A 21,073-nucleotide genomic window follows, 5' to 3' on the forward strand; every position below is an offset into this window, starting at 1 on the left:
TAACTTCTTAAATTTACAAACCAAATAATTTTTATCACAAAAGTCATTAGGCTGGTTCATAAAAATTTCTTCCTAAGATCTTTATTTAATAATATTATTTCACATATATTTGATGTAACTCTGAGTTAAGATAAGTTATCGTGATTATTCTAAATGACTCGTTCTTAGAAACAAGAGAGACCATGTCATGATAATCAATAGATTCCTTTTAAATTTTGATTAAAATATTTAATTATAAATTGGGTTTTATATCTCTCAATATTATCAAAGACATCCCTTTTGATCATACAGATCAAGATTTATAATTTGGGTCTATATTAGTGTATTGATCAAGCATTAGTACAATGAGGCATACCGACGATACAGAAAAAATTATAAAAATAGCTCCAAAAATATCCAAAAATAGAAAAAAAAAAAAAAAGTTAGATTAAAATTTTTAAGTTAGAAATAAATATAAATTTAGTATAATTTTAGTAAAAATAATATAAATTATGAATGAATAGTTATATATGTCTTTTTCAAACTTTGAGGAGTAGTTTTGTGATACGTTCTAGATTGTCCATCCGTTAATATTAAATTATCTACGAAGAAATAATTTAAATTATTATATTATTTTTTTAAATAATCTAAACTTTAAGATTCAAATAAATTAAGTAATCAATCGATAGATATACTTAGTTCTATCAAAAAAAAGAATGACGAGACTCCATTGACAATGGATTAGGGTCCTCAATCCTATGTATATGTATATTAATATGATATGTTTGTCATAACCAATTCTAAAATTGATTTCATGATATAGTATACTAATACATCATATATTATTAGTGCATCAATGTAGTGATGATCATAGTCTGATCTTCATGAACCACATATGTCCGAGGCAACTCCTGATGTAAGGATAAATTGAGCATGTATTGGTACGGTACATAGAGAATGTTAAAACTTCTATTTTCATTACTGATCTACTACTCTATATCATAAGATTGATTATTATACTATTGCTCGGAGAAGTATGACCAAATATTTTGTTGGTCGTAAGATTTTTCATAATACAACGACTGTGAATACAATGAGGTTTACTATATGTCTACATGGTGTATGCTCCGTCGTATCTATTCAAAATCATCTACTACATTCCCATTTTCCTTTCGTAGTTCATAAATTAGACCAATACTTCATCGAGCATCATGATCTAAATCTTGGATGGTATGTGTAAAATATTATTTCGTTCCGCGCATTCTGGGATGGCGACCGCACAAAGGTACTACCTCGCTTCTCGGGGATCGGTCGCCATGCCAAACCCGTGTACAATCGATCCTTGCACAGTAATATAAAAGTCCCTGACCGACATCTGGCTAGGGAAGACAGAAGAAAAAAAGGAAACCAATCACTAACTTGGTCATCGAGGGGCCAAAGTCAGGAACTTCCCGATGAGAGCTTTCTGTGTAGGAGCGTTGTCGCCCTCGGAAATACGACTACCCCGATCAAGAGATGCCCTCCCCAAAAACAATGTCGACATCCTGATTAAGAAAACGCCTCTCCCCTAATGTTGCCAGTGTCTCGACCGAGAGGTATTTTCCCTCATATGACGTCGGCATCTCGACTTGCAGACGTAATCAACCTCGATGCCTCGCCTAACCGAACGTAAACTCCTGACATTGACCTCCGAACCGAGTCGTGCTGACACATCAGCCACGACATACTCGTTCATCAATAGATTCTATAGCCTTCCTCATGTGACTTTTTACACGTGATAATAGTCTTTCTTTACACATCGTTGATTTACTTTGCACCATATTCCTCCCTCACATAGCATGTCTTATATACAATAAATCACATATCAAATATAACCCTGTATCTCTATGGTTTAACATTAGTTAAGATCCTACCTAATCCATTTATAGCAAATTTAGTTTTTTTAATTTTTAATCTTAAATTTGTAGGAGCGTACTAAATTTAATTATTATTGATTAGATTATCTTTCACCCTATAAATAGGATTATAAAATATCATAATTAAATCAGTAAAGTTTTTTCCTTCTTTCTTCTCTTGTAGGATGAGGAAATCGACCTAAAAATAGTCCTCCTTTTTCCTATGCGTGCATTCCCATTCCAAGGGGGCCAAAAGCTTCCTTACAGCATCCGTTGTCCTACGCATGCATGCATACATACATGTAATTTGGGCTTGGCTCCACATAGATCCATGGGAACTCGAACCGGTACGAACCAGCCAGTATTAGCGGCCCACTGAATGGAGCTCAGACTTGGGGAGTCGTCTTCGGCGCGCTGCGGTCGCTCCCTCCATTTTAATGGATCGCATCCCCGGTGACGGTTCGAAAAAACGCGCCCTCGCATTGTCTGCGTTGAGCGGCAAAAGGTGAATCCCCCCCATGGCTTCCTCCTCCTCTGGCTTCGACACCGCTTCGTCTCCCTCTGCCGGCTTCTCTTTTCCAACGCCTTCCTCCTCGGCGTCTTCCCCATCTCCATTCGGCTTCTCAAACCTCGGCGCTTCATCGGTCTCATCTGCTGCGACCACGGCCGATCTTTTCTCCGCGTCGACCGCCGCCTCCGCACCCAACCCCTTCCCCTTCTCCTTCTCCCTTCCCACAGCGTCGGCCGCCTCGTCCTCGTCGTCCACCGCACCCTCCTCCTCCCCTCTTTTTGCTTCAGGCTTTGGCACCTCTGCCTCGTCGTTGACATCCTTTTCGTCCTTCTCGACCGCCGCTCCTTCCTCCACCCCAAACCCTAGTTTCGGTTCCGGTTTCGATTCCGGCGCGTCATCTTCTCTGTTCGGCTTCGGGACATCTTCCTCTGTTTCCTTCCCGTTGCTTACAACTTCGTCTTCCCCTTCTTCTTCTTTCACGACGGCCCCTTCGTTCTCCACGGTTTCGCCGGTTTTCATTCCTTCGGCAGCGACTTCTGCAGCTAGCACCGCCCCTTCTCTCGCTTCCTCTGCTTCATCCTCAGGCCCTACTACTGCAGGGATGGCTGAGACGGCAACGACAATTCCATCCGACTCATCATTGTTTCCCTCGCCTTCCTTTGCGTTGCCCCTCTCTTCATCATCGTCTTCTTCTTGTACTTTTTCATCGCCTTCCTTTGGAACTAGCGGATCCTTTCCGCAGAGCTCCTTCACTGCTGCTTCATCTGCCGGTACCTTTTCATCCGCGCCTGTTGCAATCACAACCTCCTCGTCATCTACCTTAGCAATTGGCTTTTCATCTGGGACTCCATCAGCGGCTGCTGCACCATCCCTCGCAGCTACAAGCATTACGACTTCTGTCCTAGCTGAAACGGCCCCATCTACAGCTTCCTCTTTGTTTGCTTCACCATCATCTTTCGCTGCTGCATCTCCCTTGTCGGTTTCAGTTTCTTCATCATTGTCAGCAGCTGCGGCATCCGTCACTGCATCTTCTGCTTTGGCATCGAGAACGACTGCAGCTGTCACTGCATCATCTACAGAAGCCTCCCCGACAGCATCAACAACGGCTGCTTCTTTGTTCGGTAATTTTTATGTTCTATATAGAATTGGGCATATTTGATCTCTTAATCTGCTTCATTAGCTTTTTGCAAAAATCGAGATACCAAATCTGCTATATATGTTACGATTTGGTCATCACTTATGTCCATGTAGACTTCTTCCGAACACGGTGAAAATCAAGGAGAGCTGTTGATATGCATCCGGAAAGATTTATTACTAATTTATTTGGATGATCTCTTAGCTGTGTTGAAATGAACATTCAGTGGTATCTTAACACAAAGATGTCATGTAAAGGTTGAAAAATGAAATGTAGTCAACCTGTATCATTTGTTTCTTCCATGTATCTTTCTATTAGATATGCTTCAGGCCGCATTGCAGGTTGTACTGATGTTTACTATCTGATAGCCTATGTTTTAGGCTCTCAAATATGAAGGGAATAGGCCAACAAAAGGATGGCCAATTATGTATAAGTAGTTCAACCTAGGTTGTTTCTATGGCTCGGACCTTGATCACCCAATTTGCTAAGTTGCACTTTTATCTTGTATTCTTGCCATCATAGCTTGCCCCTAATATTAAAATAATGCATAGCTAACATGAAAGAAAAATGTGGCCAACGAGCATGCACTCCAATGGGATTGCTTGCAAGCTTTTAGCTGTCCTTTTTATCTAAGTTGTGATATAGTAGACATTGTGTTTCAACCACTATTTGACGATGCTTTTTACACTTGCCTCCAGCTTTACGTCAAGCTCTTAAATTTATTGTTCCACATTACCTCGTGAACTCTGGCATGCATTGCTCTCCAGTCAATGTTGATGAGCAATATTTGTCCATCTAATTTTTAGTTGACAGATTGTTGTCTCCATGTTGTCATTTTGATTTGTCTTGTTGCTTATGTACCTATTTAAATGAACTAGATGCCAACAAAAGCATTGTTTTCTTTACTATGCAACCAGTAATCTTGTAATTGCATGCATTTCATATTTTCAAATCGTCAATATATGCAATTGTTTGTTTAATAAAATTTAGCTTACCAATATCCATTGTTATTGGGTTTCTACTCTGTTCTGTTCTACACTTGGTTGTGTATTAGGATATCTCCTTAATTTTACCCTCTATCACGTCAGGCTTTGTTTAATGAATTTTGTTATATGTTATAGATAGTCAGTTCTCTTGTTGATTTATTGTCCCTCCATATTTGTTGAATATTCAGAATTTGATAAAAGAGTGAGTTAGATTTCTGGTTATCATCAACTTGTCTTAAGAATAGGCAGTCAGGGGCTTCTGTTTACCTTGTTAAAAGAGTTCCTCGCCTGAGAATTCTTTTATCTTGGAGATCACGTTGTGTCAGATGTTTACAACGTCCTGGATGCATGAGATTTATGTCATAAAATGTTGTCTTTCTTCGGTAGCCACATGCTGAGCTCTTTTGCTTTACAGTATATATATTTCCATTTCTATTTTAAAATTAATATTTTAAAATTAACTAGGTTTAGAAACTTAATTTGCATACCATATCTTATGCTCTGGGTTTTGTTGTCTTGATTTTAGGAGCTGAAAAGTGACATCTTTCTTGTTTTTCATTTTGGCATTAAGATGATCAACATTTTATAAGGCTGCACATGCAGCTTATGCCAAGAACCAACTTTGATGCCATAGTATCTAAACAAAATTCCTCCTCAGGTTCCTCTACTTCAGCATTAGCTAGCGATTCAAGTTCCGGTGCTGCCACAAGTCAAGCTTTGCCTTCAGTTGTCCAAGCTAGTAGTGGCGGGTTTGTGTTTTTCTATTTTCTAACTTTATGTCCTTGATTTTTTTGGATTCTAAGAGTTTACATTTGTATGTTTTTATAATTTGATTTTTTCATGCTCTCTTTTTATTAATGGACTTTAGACTTACTACTACCAATTCAGTCACAACTCAGGCACCTAAGCTACCATCAGAGATCACTGGAAAAACTGTTGAGGAGGTACTATTCTTTGACTAAATTCTGTGGAAATTGAATGATAGCCAAATGATATGTGGGCAAGCTCCTGAAATGCTCTCAAATCTAGGGGCTATATATTAATGTTTATGTTGTTACCTTATTAACCCAAAACAACAGCAAAAGTCTCACAAAGATTGTTGATGGCCTTCATTTTGTCCTGTATATGCTTGTGGAATCATCTCATCAACTAATTGACCTAATTAAACCAGATTCTTAAGGACTGGAATACTGAGCTGCAAGAGCGTACTGCAAAATTCCAAAATCAGGCTACAGAAATTGCTGAATGGGATAGGTGGATCCTACAAAACCAAAATATTCTCATTTGGCTGGAGGTATTTATTTGATACAGTGCATTATCATTTGTCAGTTATCTGTTTGTTAAATATTTTGTGTGTTTCTTTCATATGAGTGGAGCTTTTCTTATGAAATTTTTTGTTCTTTAGAAATACAAAAAGGATTTTCTTTTTATCTCCTATAAATGCAAATTACATTTAAAGCATTTGGTCCATATTAGAGCTGGATGTGGGATAGGATCCATTTAACTTGACTCCAGCTAATTAGAATCATAGGCCTAAAGTTAGTTGTTGTGACTTTGTTTTGATCTAGAAAAAAAAAGCGCACCAGTCGATAAGATAAACAAAATTCATTCTAGCATTTATAACAATTTCTTGGTGATCTCCATGAACTTAAAATTTACATAGTTTTTCATTCTTTCTGCTTTATCATGAAACAAGTATCTTATTCATATATTTTGGACAACAACTTGTGGTTTGTTACTCGTCTCATAATTTTGCTTATTGCATAAATTAAAGAAAAATTCTCTGCTGTTGACCATCTTACTGTGATTGGAGCACATGTGAATTGATGTGTGCCTGACAAACATTTTTGAAGGCTCCCAGTTCTATATTTGCAATTACCTCTTGTGTCACTTTAATTGACAGTGTGTCCAGTCTTATATTTATGCAACAATCCTATGTTACAGCCAATTTATCATGAATGAGTAGATTGCATATTTCCATCTGAGTGACTAAGTACCAGTTTTTCTTGAACGATTTGCAGGCTGAAATGGCAAAAGTTGTGGAGACTCAAACTAACTTAGAGAAGCAACTTGAATTAATTGAAACTCATCAACAAGAGGTTTGTCAATGTTTCTATTCTAAAATTCAATTCATTTAATAGGGGTGCTGAATAATTTTTCAGGGGGCACTAAATATAGCCTGAAATGGACAAATATGAAGCTAATAGCTGTTTGTTTATTGTGCTTTTTCCTGTTTAAATTAGTTTTGCATTTGTACTGCAACTATGAGTCTTGTGATTTTTTTCGCCCTCTTTTGAGTCTCTAGGTTGATAAGGCATTGGAGAGCATGGAACAAGAAGCAGAGTGCATATGCAAGGATGAGTGTGCATTACTTTTGGAAGATGAGGCTACATCTGTGAGAGATTCAATGTTAGTCTAGTGATTAAACTTTCTGCAATTTTGGAATTAACATTTTAGCTTTCCTGCTTTAGTGTTCAATTTGGGAGTCCATAATAAAGCATCTAAGAACATTATTTTATATCTTTGTAGTTAAAGATGGTAAAATTAAATTGGTGTGATTTACTGATGTAGTAATTTAGTACAACAGATAGGACTATCAGATGTACTTATTCATATCTTGTAAATTACTTAATGTTCTAAGCCTAATTTCCTGTTGAATCCTAAAAGGGTGCAGCTCTTTTCTTAGTACTAGAACAACTTCAATATTCCAGGTCAGCCACATTGTGTGGCATTTGCCCACATTTTAAAGCTGGTTGAGTAGAGTAAACCTTGATGGTTTTGATAGGATTGTGGTTGTTGAGTTATCAAAATAGGAGCAAATGAGCTGATTTATTTTGAAAATATTAGAATCATATGCCAAATGAACATTCCTTATGTTGTTTAGAATAATTTTTTAATCTTTGAATCTCTTATTTTGTTTTTTTGAAGGAATTTGGTGCAGCTTCCTGATATGCAGACCTAGCGTGAACATCTAGTGAAAGAAAGTGCTTTCAGAAACCTTGAATTCTGATTGGCTCTCTTTATGTGGCATGTAGAGTGTTCTGTTAGGATTGACCCCCCTCTAATAAGGGTTTCTCATCTTTGTGAGAGTAGTGCCTCAAAGGTAGAAACAAGGGGAGATAAACTTGATTAATGCTGGAAAAGTAGAGAGATGGTCAAGAGAAACTTTGAGGCAAGCACGGGCTCCTATATCATATATAAGTGCCAAATCCTAAACACTAGTATTGCATTGTTTGTGTAACCAGATTATCACTCAACTTTTTGTTTCCTTGCACTGAGTAAATTATTCCCATGATCATAGGAAGTGATCTTTGGATCTTTGGCAGCATTTTTACCGAAAACTAAGTTTGTTAAATCTTCTATTGTGCTCATTGTTTTTCCAAATATATAATGTACGTTGTCTAGGTTATTTTGATGATGAAACTAAAAGGATTAGAAGTTAGCGGAACATCATTGTTTCTTACAGAATTTGTGCAAATACAGTGTGTCCCTTGTTTATATGCCATGGGTTTTGCTAATGCTAATGAATAGTGTTATAACTGGTGGCTGAAAAGTGAAAATACATATTACAAATCACTTCTAAGATAATGTGTGAATTTAAGGAGAGCTTAAAGACCACTTAAAACAGGGGTTTTAACTCGGTGGATCAGATTTTGGATGAGTTTTACTGTGTTCTTTATTCGAAGTAGCATCACCATATACGAATTGATGCTCTTCTGTGTTATGTATGGTTGCTAATCAGGATTAGACATGAATTTATTGAGAGTTTTCCTATCCTGATTTTTTTATGAAGATATTGTTTATCAAACTTCAGAATTGTATTATCATTTTCTAATTTGTGTCTGTTAAACCTAAGGTATGACCAAGCAGAGTTTATTGAAAGAGAAATGCAAGGGATTGCCGAACAAGTAAAATCAATAATTCAAACTGTGAATTCCTCTCAGGTATTATCCTGCAAGAACTTGTGTCTGACAAAGCGTTTCTTATTGTCGTCAATACTGACTATATATATATATATATATATATATATATATATATATATATACATACACACTTTTTTAGAGTGGTGATCTGGATATGGTCGATGCTGCATCTCCGCTTGATATTGTTGTTCGAATACTTGACAATCAGCTTAGAACTCTAATGTGGATCGACGAGAAGGTTAGATTGAAGAGGTTTCCGAGTGTTTTTATTTCAACTCCTTAAACAAAGCAATGTTTTTTTTTTCCATAAAGCTATATGATTTTTTTGTTACGATGTTGATCTTTTGATAACTTTTCCGCTTTTCAAAGACCCTAAGATTCTTCGGTGGTCTAAAGAGGCAAATAGATGTGTGAATCTTCTTTCAAACTTGTCTGATCTTATTGCCCGATAAAAACATTTCCTCATGTGGGCATGTTGGGAATATATCTTCTTGCTAATGCAGCTAGTTTAGTCTTCTGATCACGTGACAGTTTTCAGTTGAAAATCTGCATGTTCCTGTGCATTTTCTTATTGCTAAAAGATCCACAGTACCTCATTTGGCAAGGCTCACAAATCTTTTTGCTGTTGATCTCTACACCTTTGACTTTTTCATGGATAAGCTAGTGAGGTTGTTCAAGTAGTTCTTATCCAAAATCATGTTAGTTCTCATATCCTTTTCAACTTAGCTTTTAGGTTGTGTCTGCAGGCAAATGAATTCTCATATCAGATTCACAAGGTGGCTAAAAGTGGGGCCGCAGATGAACATGGTATGACAGGTAGGAGACTATGGTTGGATTAGCTTCAGCTTTCAACAAGGAGCCTCTCTGCTTACATCGATCCTTTTACCATAGCCAAATTGGTAAAAGCTTACTGCACCAGGCAGGCTATCACCCTTTTGGTTGAGCCAAGCAGAGATGTATCAACCACCACTTTATCCTTCCTGACTAGATTTTGGTTTTGGGTGAATTCCAGTTTTGGTACAGATTACTGTCAACTACTTATGGGCTTCTAGTTGTTGACATTAAACAATTATAACATCAAGCACTTGTTTATGGACTTCCTAGACGTTTTAATATTTTTAATCTTCTCTTCTTTCGTTTTTCTTCTCTCGTGACTCACGAGGATGGAAATTGAACTTCTTGCCTTGTTATCTATTTTGTATATTTCATTCAGAGTAGTTTGCTTTTTATCAGGATCTATGCATTTCTTTAGAATCTGCAGAGGCAATAACCTGTTTAAGTGCACATACCCTAAAGCTGGAGGAAATATTGCTGCTCAGGTTAATCAACTAAAACAATCCAGCTGTTGATTGTGAAACACAGGTTGATGCGTGGCATGGTTGGTTCACTGACGCTGTTGTGGCGCGAGGGTGGCGGGTGGCCGGGTCTTGCGGCACTGGTAGCACTTGGCGAAGATCTCAAAGTTGTCCCACCTGCTTGATGAAGTTGGTCGTGCGCGCCCACCACCAGCACCCACCCCCACCACGAAGGCGTTCACCGCGTACATCGCCATCCAGCTCGGTAAGAAGGGTGGCTTCTCAGCCGCATTCTGCAACGACGATGAAGATTTCACACAGGGAATGCAGAGGGAAGAAGGACGGTCGAAGAAGGGGAAGATGATGGCAAGGAACCAGATGGGGATGCGAGCGATGGCGCGCCGGCATATGCTCTTGCTGTCGTGCATCCCCACCACCTTCTCCCACACGAAGTACAGCGGGGTGCAGGCGAAGCCGAAGGTGATGAACTCGTGGATGAGCATGAGGACGACGGCGGCGTCCCTCCACCTGGATTCGGGCAGTAGCGAGAAGGCGTTGGAGTGGGATAGTAGTTGGTTGCCGAAGGCCCATTCCACGGCGGTCGTCGATGGCAACGTCAGGGTGATCGCGTACGACGTCTCCAGGTACGGAGTGTAAGATTATGTGGTCCTCGATGATCGCATACGGCGTCTTAAGTGTTAAATTATATGGTTCTATTTAATTAAATAAAATATATTATAGATATGATTTCTTATGATGAAAAAAATAGGAAGAGAGGAGAAGGATCTATGGGGTGCTTGTAGATCAAATAAGATTTATTCTTCTGAACAATAATAAAAAAAGTATGCATCGTAATATTGAGATCTAATTTTATTTGATTTTAATCTTGGTATAAAAGTTTTTCTGTATTATAATAGTATGATTATAAATTTTATACTAACAATTAGTATCAAAGCTTAGGTTCTTGAGATCAAATATATTAGATTTATTATTTTTATTTATAATGCGTGAATGATTCGTTAGATATTATTGATTTGTTTTGCTCTATCGTTAATTGTGAATAATGAAAGGTGTTGAAGGGTCGTGTACTACCTCGCATCACGACTGCTTGCGGGTAGAGGTTCGCTTGTGAGCGATGCTTGCACCATGCAGTGTGCGCGTTGCAGTGGCTGCGTTGGGCAACGTGCGTGCTGCAGTGCAGGCAGCGGCGGTCGCACGTGGGTAGCATCGTGCCCATGAGGCAGTTGCACGTGGGCAGAACTCGCGTTCATACGACGATCGCATGAGGGCATAAGCCGCACCCAGGTGGTGGTCGCTCGCGGGCTAGAGCCGTGCACCGACAGCGGTTGCGCGTGGCTAGGGCGCGTTAAGGCGACGGCCACGCGCGGGCTTAAGTCGCACGCGTAGGTGGCGACGGCAGTTGTGCGCTGGCAGAGGCAGCGTCGCGGCATGGCAGTCGCGTATTGGCGGTGGCCACGCGTGGTAGGAACCGTCGCAACGGCCGCGCGTGAGCAGAAGCAGCCCCGCGTCGGTCGCGTGCCAACAGCGGCGTGGCAGCGTCACACGCGCAAAGGCGACGGTGCTATAGATCAAATTTTTGGGCAAAATTATAATTTTGCCCTAGGGTTCCCCTTTGGTCAAATTGCAGCTTTGCTCTTATGTATTTTATTAATATCCTTTAATTCTTTTGACATATTTATAGTTTTACCTTTGAGGCTAGGGTTTTATTAAATTATAGTTCTGCCATTATAAATTTAGTAATTCTAATTTATGTTTTGTCAACATATTTATAGTTTTACCCTTATGAAATTGAGAATTCTAATTTATATTCTCAATTATAAAATTGATAAATATGATTTATTATAATTATGATTGAATTTTATCATGATTATGTTTTTGATTATTTAATTAGATTTAATTTTTGATTAAAAAACTATAAATTACGGTTTACTTTTATAGTTTTCTAATATGAATTATTGATTATATTTTTAACACGTGGTAAATAAAATCTAGGGTATTCATTTGGTTATTCACATGTATATTTTGAAATTATAAAGAAATATTTATCTTTTACATGGAGGTATGATTTATATGTTATCATGATTATCATATGAGTTTTTTTTTTTCTTTCGTTTGTTGATTAATGTTCAATAATTATTATGGCTGTTATTCTATTATTAAACTGCTTTAGCATAAATCAAGATAAATAAATTTATGAATATTATTTATAATTTATCTTTATAAGTTTTATTTGATCGACAATTGTCAAAGTAGTTTAAGATTGTAGACTTATGAGATGTGAATTATAATAAAGGTATTGTCATTTATAGGACATTTTAGATTGTATTTTGTATTAATCCTACGGTCACCAAAGTGATTTGGATCAATAATTTAAAAAATATATTATGAAATTAGTCCTAAATGATATTAAATAAAATAATATTCATAATAGCAACATGAATCAAGATAAAGAAATTTAGCGAATATTATTTATAATTTATCTTCCTAAGTTTTTTTTGTCTAATAGTTACCAAAGTAGATTATATTGTATATTTTTGTATTGGTCTTGTAGCCACCAAAGTGATTTGGACCAATAATCTATAAAATACATTATGGAATTGATCCTAAATGACATTAAATAAAATAATATTCACGATGACACATATAATTAGGAGATTTAGATAATCTCAATAAAGAATTTATTTCAAATAGTTATGTGATGGGGTAGGATGATACTATTTTGGATATGTAATTTATGGCCGTATACTCAAAGGTAATAATACTATTCAACAAGGATGGTATCAGTCCTCCTTAAATGATCTTGAGTGAATACTAGATTTATTAATATTTTACTCAAATATGAAATATTATCAATAGTTCATTATATTTTAGAAACTCAAAGCATTAATGTTATATTATAACAATGGTACTTTCTTTATTATATTTATGTAAATGTCCCTATACTTTTTGAAATAAATGGCTTGAGCATATATATAAGTTGTATTGAGTGAGTGAGACATTGATTAGATTAATTGAACAAAACATAAACTTAATTACTAAAAGTTCTGTGGAATAAATAATTGAGGTGACTGATTAAGAAAGTTATAAAAAATTTAATTTTATGATACTTAGACTTCAGTATAGTTTACAACTAGTACATTAAAATATCTAAGGATCAATTTAAATTTTCTAATAAGTTATTAGTTGACACCTTAAAATGATAGTATTTGAGGAATTTAAGATTATATCTTCAATATAAATAATAAAATTGTAATCTCAATACTCATAATATTTTGAGTACTACTCAGCGAGTATGTAACACTAAAATAAGTATGAAGCGTAAGTCACCTAAGTTTATAATTACTATATAAACTTATAAAAAAATATCTTCACAATAAAGTGTTACTTCTATAGCAAAGAAAATTATGTGAAGAAAAAAAACTATAAGATTTGATTTTAAATGAAAAGGTATAAATATAACCTTTATATGGTTCAAATCAAATATTATAGAAATTATTTTTTTAATATTTGATGGATTAATTTGATGTTTCAACATATGTTATCAATAATAGATATTCATGTAGGGGGATAAAACCAAAAGAGAATGAGATACTCATGATTATAGTGAATCATCTTAAAATGAAAGTGATATTAGTTTGTATTTATCGCCTACATCTAAAGATGATTCAATTGATAGATCTTGAGGATCTATGCCGTGTTCTTATAATTATGAGAATTTGAGTTCTTTACCTAGAATTGTTAGAATATTATTTTTCTTTTTGGTGATTGTAAACTTATTGTGATTCAATAAAATTAACCTTTGAATTCTGTATAATAGTCTATACAAAATTAACATGAATCTTAAGTTTACAATGATCCTATAAGTAAATATTAAAATAAAATATAGTTTTATAATCTCTTGAGATTATGCTTATATCTGTGGGTCACACTATGCTTTCGTCTCATTAAAGAGATATTTTATCACTATATAGATATCTTGTTGAGATATGATTATATATATTTAATTCATATAAAGTCTATCACCATTTAAAGTGTACATAAATGAAATCGATAAACAATTAAATAGAAAAGTCAAGATCATCATATCTGACGAGGGTGATAAATTTTATGATATTTATGATGAACCCAATTATAATTAAAATTCATTTGTTAGATTCTTGAAAAAATAAAGTATATGATTTACTAGATGTGTTACAACAAAATATGATTACTAAAAGATATAATCATACCTTTATAGATATGGTTAGGAGCAAGTTATTATTTTGTATCCAAATCTGTGAGAAGAAGCTCCAATGACAACTATGTGTATCTTGAATGGTGTTCCTATTAAGTAAATTATATGACTTCTTTTAAGTTATGAAATGATAAAAAACCTAACTTAAGATATTTACATATTTGAGATTGTTCTATAGAGATAAGGATCTTTAACTCATATAAAAGAAAATTAGATTTAATAACTATTTTTAAATATTTTATTATCTATTCAGAAAAGTTTAAAGGGGTACATATCTTATTTCTCTAATTATAGTATTAGGATAATTAAATCTGGTAACGTGAGATTCATATAAAATAGCGAATCAGTAGGAGTGAAAATCTCGAAATTTAATTTTGATATAGAGGAGATACAAGTTGATACTCCTTTATTATTCGAGATATTATTGTTACTCAAATTATTAAATGATTTGATAAAAGTGAACAACAAAATAATATTACTAAACTCCCACATTATATTGATATCGTTGTTAATGATCTTGTAGAACAATTATAATTGACAACATTGAGAATATTTCAAAGGGAAAGAAATTCTGTCATTTATGGTTATTACATGACATATCTACAAGAATTATATTATGATATAGAAATCAGAATGTATCTCTTATTATTTTCACAGGTCATAAAAGGTAATGATTCTGAAAAATAATATGATGCAATAAAAGAAGAGTTAAAATCAATAACCAGAATAGTATTTGATAAATTTATCGAATTATCCAATAATTGTAAAAGAATCTATTATATAAATGTGACTCAAAGGACAATGATAATCGATATAATGGTCACACTTATGATTAAAAGTTTTACTCATAAAAATGTATTGATTATAATGAGACATTTAGTTTTTAATGAACTCGTTAAGAATCATCATCACATTAGTGACTCATTATGAGTTTGAGTTATATCATAATGATATAAAGATATTTTTTTAAAATATAACTTTATATGGGTTACTCTAAATGATTTATAAAGAAATATAAAGTTTGATATGCAAATTCAAGAGTCCATTTATGATCTTAAATAAGCTTCAAGATAATGATATATAAAGGTTCTTGATATCATTATTTTCAGATTTAAGGAAAATACTATTGATCGGTATTTATATCAGTGGAGCAAGTTTATTATATTGGTTTGTATATTGATAATATTTTGCCTTACCAATAGTGATCTTGGTTTATTATACTAAATCAAGAAATTTATCACTAAGAGTTTTAAGATTGTTGATATGAATGTGACATCTTGTATTATTAACATTGAGTAATTCAAGGATAGACCTCAATGATTATGAAGATTGTCTTAGAAATGATATATCAACCGAGTCTCGAAAAGATTTAATATATAGTTTTATTTGATAAATCATTAAAAGCAAAATTTTAGTCAATAGTAAATGCTTGAAAATGACTAGAAAAGAATCATATAAAGAAAATATTCTTTGTATATGCGTAATTGGAAGTTTATGCTCAAGCCGGTGTCGAAAAAAATATCAGTTTTATAATTAAAATACTAGGTATATATTAGAATTACCCAGAAGTAAAAAAAATACTAAAGGATTATAGAGAAAGTAATAGGATAACCAAAAGGGACAAAGGATTATATGTTCATATGTATGAAATTATATCAGTTTAAAATTATGGTATTTTTCAGATGCTGATTGTATAAATTACCTCAATAATAGGAAGTCCACCTGACAGTTAATATTTATATCAAGTAGAGGAGCAATTTATTATTATTATTAATAGAAGTTAATTTTGTGGCATGCTTTGAGGCCACTGATCAAACTTTTGGACTGCGAAATTTAATCTTAGGACTTGGTGTAGTCAAACTCAATTGCGAAGTCATTGAAGATATTTTGTGACATTGTAGTTGTTTTCTTCTTTAAGAATGACCAAGTACTATTGCATCTCTATGCATTATGATATAAAATACTTGAAGATTAGAAAAGAGGAGTCCAAAAACATCCAATGTCAATTAATTACTTGAGTTCCATTGTATTGATTGTTGATTCGTTCACTTAGGACTTACAGCCTAAAATATTTTAAAAGAACATGTTCTTATAATTGGGTTTGTGAACAACCCATAAGGATATGGTGATGCATGTTTGAGTGGATACTATAATTGACATTCTTACTTACATACTTAAAGTTATTTATTTCTACTATCCTGTTTACAATTATGTATGTACATATTATAGTTGAATGTGATGACAGGATTGTCTTAACAAAATAAATTATAGGGGTTATTTTGGACTGTATTAGGAAATGTTAATAGTATTGTGGTACATAGAAGGAAGTGTGACACTGATGACATACAACCGCTATGACTCATATTGTTAGTCAGACTTAATATAGTATTATTGTATTTATTGGACTTATTGGTTTATTTTTAAAAATACATGCGTATGTATATAGTTTTTCTAAAAAATTCAGAATCCAATTGGGTCAAATTATTTTTTAAATAAATTTTATTTATTTATTTTTAATTTTAAGTCTTCTTGTATCTTACCAATTATTGGGCCAAGTGGGAGAATGTTAGATTGTGACCCTATTTAATTAGGTAAGATATATTATAGATATGATTGGATTCTGATTATGGTTATTAGCCAATAGAAAAGAAGTTCATGTTAAAGTAAGATTCCTTAGGAGATAACCTTGATGGGCAGTTGAGAGATTAAAGTTTTTCTCTCAATCTCCCTAATCCATCAATCTAGGTGGTCCTGTGAAAAGATAGAAAGAGATGAGAATGATCTAGTTCTCCTTGATATCTCAGATCCGACAATGGGACGCTTGTAGATCAGATAAGATTTATTTTTCTGAACAACAATGAAAAAGGTATGCATCGTAATATTATTAGATCTAATTTTATTTGATTTCAATCTTGACATAAATTTTTTTTTGTATAACTAATAGCATAATTATAGATTTTATGCTAACATAGAGGACTCGCACTATTACCGTGTGGCCACCGAAAGTGTAGAGAACGTTAGAGGCGTCGGTGAAGTACAACACCAGATTTGTCGGACCCGAGTGCTTCATCCATCCAAAGAAGAGTATCGACGGGTATCATTCCTTTCTCCTCTTCCTACATCAACTGTTGTTGCGATGAATGACATTACCTGGCCGTGGACGACGACGACGATGGTGAGGTACCAAGCAGTGTAGGTGGTCATGCTGAGGCCGAGGAAGGACCATATCCTATAGTTGCGGAAGGAGGGTACGAACACTGTGGTGGCGCCAAATATATACGTCCGTGTCCTCTTGTCCAACCGATCGTTGATGTAGTATATGTTGCTACGCCATCGTCAAACCACAGCAATCCACAGAGGTGGAAGGAGTGGAGAGAAGAACAATACGAAGCCGACGAGGAGGAAGGTGTTAGAAAAGAGATAGAAAAAAAATTACTGAAGAAGCTTGATTGTATTCACATGTCCCTCTCCTATTTATACAAGTTAGGAGGGAGGATTTCCCTCAATAGATTAGAGGATTTCCCTCAACAGAATAGAGAGATATCCTCATATAATTGAGGAAAGATATCCTCGTATAGTTGAGGAAATCTTATTTGCTATCATGCCCCCACAAGATGGTGCTCCTATCAAGGACGCCAATCTTAGACTGATGTAATGCAAAAAGGTGACGAGTGAGAGGCTTCGTGAGTAAGTCAACTAATTGATCAGCAGAATGGACATGAGAAACTCATAGTTGACGATGAACAACTTGATCTCTTACAAAATGGAAGTCAATAGCAATATGTTTCATGCGGGAGTGGAACACCGGATTAGTGCATAGATAGGTAGTTCCGATATTATCACAATATATTGTAGGAGTAGAGTAGATATTGAGTTTTTTGAGCAGATTTGTGACCCAATTGAGTTCTGCAGTGGTAGTGGTGATGGCACGGTATTCAGCTTCAGTTGTAGACCGTGCGACTGTCTTTTACTTCTTAGAACTCCAACCGATTGGATTAGCACCAAGGAAGACAATATACCCCGATGTGGATGTTCCATCATCAAAGTTGCCTGCCCTATCACTATCGATAAAGGCATGAAGCTAAAGTGGAGAGTATTACGAAGAAAGACACCATGATTGAGAGTCCCCTTAAGATATCGTAGGACTCGTTTGACCGTAAACCAATGCATAGTAGACGGCCTATGCATAAACTGTGATAATTTGTTAACTGTAAATGAGATGTCAGGACGGGTGAGAGCTAAGTACTGTAGGGAACCAACGACTTGTCGGTATTGAGTGGGTTCCATAGTAGGACTTCTATCAGATAATTTAAGAGAGCCACTAGTATATAGAGGAGTTGTAACCACATTTGCGTCCTGCATGTTTGTTTTGGATAATAAATCTTGAATTTACTTTCTTTGTGACAGAAAGAGAGTGGAAGATGTGAATGTAGCCTCTACACCCAGAAAGTAGTTCAAGGGTCCTAGATCTTTGAGCGAGAATCGATCTGCCAACTATTTGATGAATGCTTGGATTTCTATGGGGTTGTTGCCTGTGACAATGATGTCATCCACATAGACTAGAATATATATTGTGTCGCTATGGTGTTGTATAAAAAATAATGAGGAATCATATTTGGAGTTGAGAAAGCCAACTGAAGTCAGAAAAGAGCCAAGTTCAGTGTACCAAGCTCTTGGAGCCTGACAAAGTCTATAAATAGCTTTTCGAAGTTTGTAGACATGCCTTGGATACTAAGGATGAGTGAAACTAGGAGGTTATTGCATAAAAACATCTTCAGTTAGAGTCCCTTATAAAAAGGCATTATTAACATCCAATTGACGTAATTGCCAACCCTTAGTGGTGACGAGACCCAGGATAAGTCTGATTATAGTGGGCTTAACAATGGGACTAAATGTTTCAGTGAAATCAACTCCAGGTCTTTGATGAAACCCTTTGGCAATGAGACGTGCCTTATATCGGGCAATAGAGCCATCGGGGTTTTGCTTAACTCAAAAAACCCACTTACACTCGATGATGTTTTGTGTATGAAGAAAGGGTACTAGATCCCATGTTGAGTTATGGAGGAGGGCATTATATTTCTCACGTATTGTGGTACGCCAATCGGGAGATATTTGGGCTTGAGTGAAGGTGGTGGGTTTAACGGGGTGATGGATGAGGAATCCACGATACCATGAAGGTCAAGGACTTGACGCGGTTTGAAAATACCACTCTTAGAGCGTGTGGTCATAGGATGGTTGGAGACTATGGGACCGTGAGGTTGTGTTGTTGGAAGAAGTGGTTGAGAGTCATTGATACAGGCTGGGTTAGGTGGAGGTACGTCAGGGTCACTTGGCTGAGAAGGAGGTAAAGATAACGATTGTGGTTTGAAGCAAGTACCCCAATAATCGAAGAAAAGAGAAGTGGAGTAGGAATGGGCAATTGTCGAACCAGATGAGTGGAATAGTGTGATTCATGAGAGGAGGAACTGGACGATGTCATGGGAGACTCGTCTGGTTGGATCGGAGGTATACCTCAATGAGAACCGATTAATGAGGTGGTCTGTATGGTAGGAGAGGTATGGTTGTGAAAAGGAAAGATAGACTTAACAAAAATAATGTGACACGATATAAAAATTTTATGAGTATGGAGATTATATCAGTGGAAAGCATTATGTTCAAGAGAGTAACATATAAAAACGCAAGGATTAGATCGTGATATTAACTTGTGAGAGGCATAGGGATGCAACCATGGATAACATAGACAACCAAATACTCTGAGTTTACGAAGATTTGGGGGTTTGTGAAGTGATATACAAAAATGACATAAAATCTGAATTTATCAAAAGATAGGATTGGGGCAGGGCCCCAAACATCCGTATAAATAATTTCAAATGGTTTAGAGGTGGAAATGGAAGATGGGCCAAATGGCTATCGATGACTTTTATTACTAAGACATGCATCACAATGTGTTATAGAACTATGTGATTTAGAAATAGGAAGAGAGAAACTAGAAAGTAATTTGTACTGAATAAGGGACGAGGGATGACCAAGACTACGATGCCACATATTAACTGGAGCCGCAACGGAAGAATGAACAATGTGTTGGGTTATTTGTAGAGCTGACAGCCATTCGTAAATGTTTCCTCTATTCGGGCCTTGGACCAAGGATGCCCCCGTGCTCAAGTCCTTAACAAGAAAGGAATCAGGAAAGAATTCAATTGAAGTATTGTTATTTTTGTAAAACTGAGAAACAGAAATGAGATTGCGTTTAATATTAGGGGCACATAAAACATCATCGAGTATAAATATAGTAGTATCAAAAGTAAGCGTTGTGAAACCAGTATGAGTTATAGGAAGACTGTTACCGTTACCGATGATGATATTTTCATCGCCACCATAGGGATTGTGGAGAGATAAATTCTGAAGATCAGAGGTGATGTGATGGAAGGCACCAGAGTCCATAATCCAGTTGGGCTGGCTAGTCGTCGGAGTAGTGAGGAGATTTGCTTGAGGCCAGTGTGACGGAGCAGGAAGGCGGGGTTGAGACCGACAAACTTTAGCGGAGTGTCCGATTTTGTCACACAATTGGTAGACGATCCGTCGTTGTTGGCTTGAAGGGACAGGATGCCAAGGTGGATGAGTATTGGAGTTGCCACTTTGTGAGAAGTTAGGAGGATAATGGGGGGAGTTGCATGGGACCCATAGGATCAAGAATACCTTTGGTGACGTTCGAAGGGTACCGAGTGTTCTTCGTCTTAGACTTATAACTGACTTGAGCTGTGATAGACAGTCCGGGCAGTTTGTCCACACGCTTTAAATACATCCTATAGTCAGTCAACTTATCATAGAGTTCTTCAAAGAAGATTGGTGAGTCGCATGCTTGAATTGCAGCCGCTAACTCCTTGTAGTCGTCTCCAAGACCATTTAGGGTATGAATGATGATCTTCTCATCACATGGGAATGACCTGTCAAAGCCAAGTCATCGATGATAACTTTGATATTTTGTAGATAATCAATGATAGTACTTCCCTCTTGTTTGGTCACTATCAGCTTGGATAGAAGACTGAGCTTGTGAGTACGCGAATGATTCGCTAAAGTTGTTTGCAGTTTAGATC

The 21,073-nt window shown here is 35.8% G+C and overlaps 1 protein-coding gene across 1 annotated transcript; it reads left to right on the plus strand.

The window, feature by feature from the left end:
* The first annotated feature begins 2,366 nt into the window (after positions 1-2,366).
* On the plus strand, positions 2,367-9,526 carry LOC103999654 (nuclear pore complex protein NUP62-like). Its single transcript, XM_018819056.2, has 9 exons — positions 2,367-3,506; positions 5,078-5,255; positions 5,375-5,450; positions 5,678-5,800; positions 6,528-6,605; positions 6,812-6,915; positions 8,363-8,450; positions 8,569-8,667; positions 9,176-9,526. The coding sequence occupies exons 1-9, from the start codon at positions 2,393-2,395 to the stop codon at positions 9,266-9,268; spliced, it is 1,953 nt and encodes a 650-aa protein (XP_018674601.2). The 5' UTR covers positions 2,367-2,392; the 3' UTR covers positions 9,269-9,526.
* The last annotated feature ends 11,547 nt before the right edge of the window (positions 9,527-21,073 follow it).

Source organism: Musa acuminata, chromosome BXJ1-10 (assembly GCF_036884655.1).
Source record: "Musa acuminata AAA Group cultivar baxijiao chromosome BXJ1-10, Cavendish_Baxijiao_AAA, whole genome shotgun sequence".
NCBI classification, from domain to species: domain Eukaryota; kingdom Viridiplantae; phylum Streptophyta; class Magnoliopsida; order Zingiberales; family Musaceae; genus Musa; species Musa acuminata.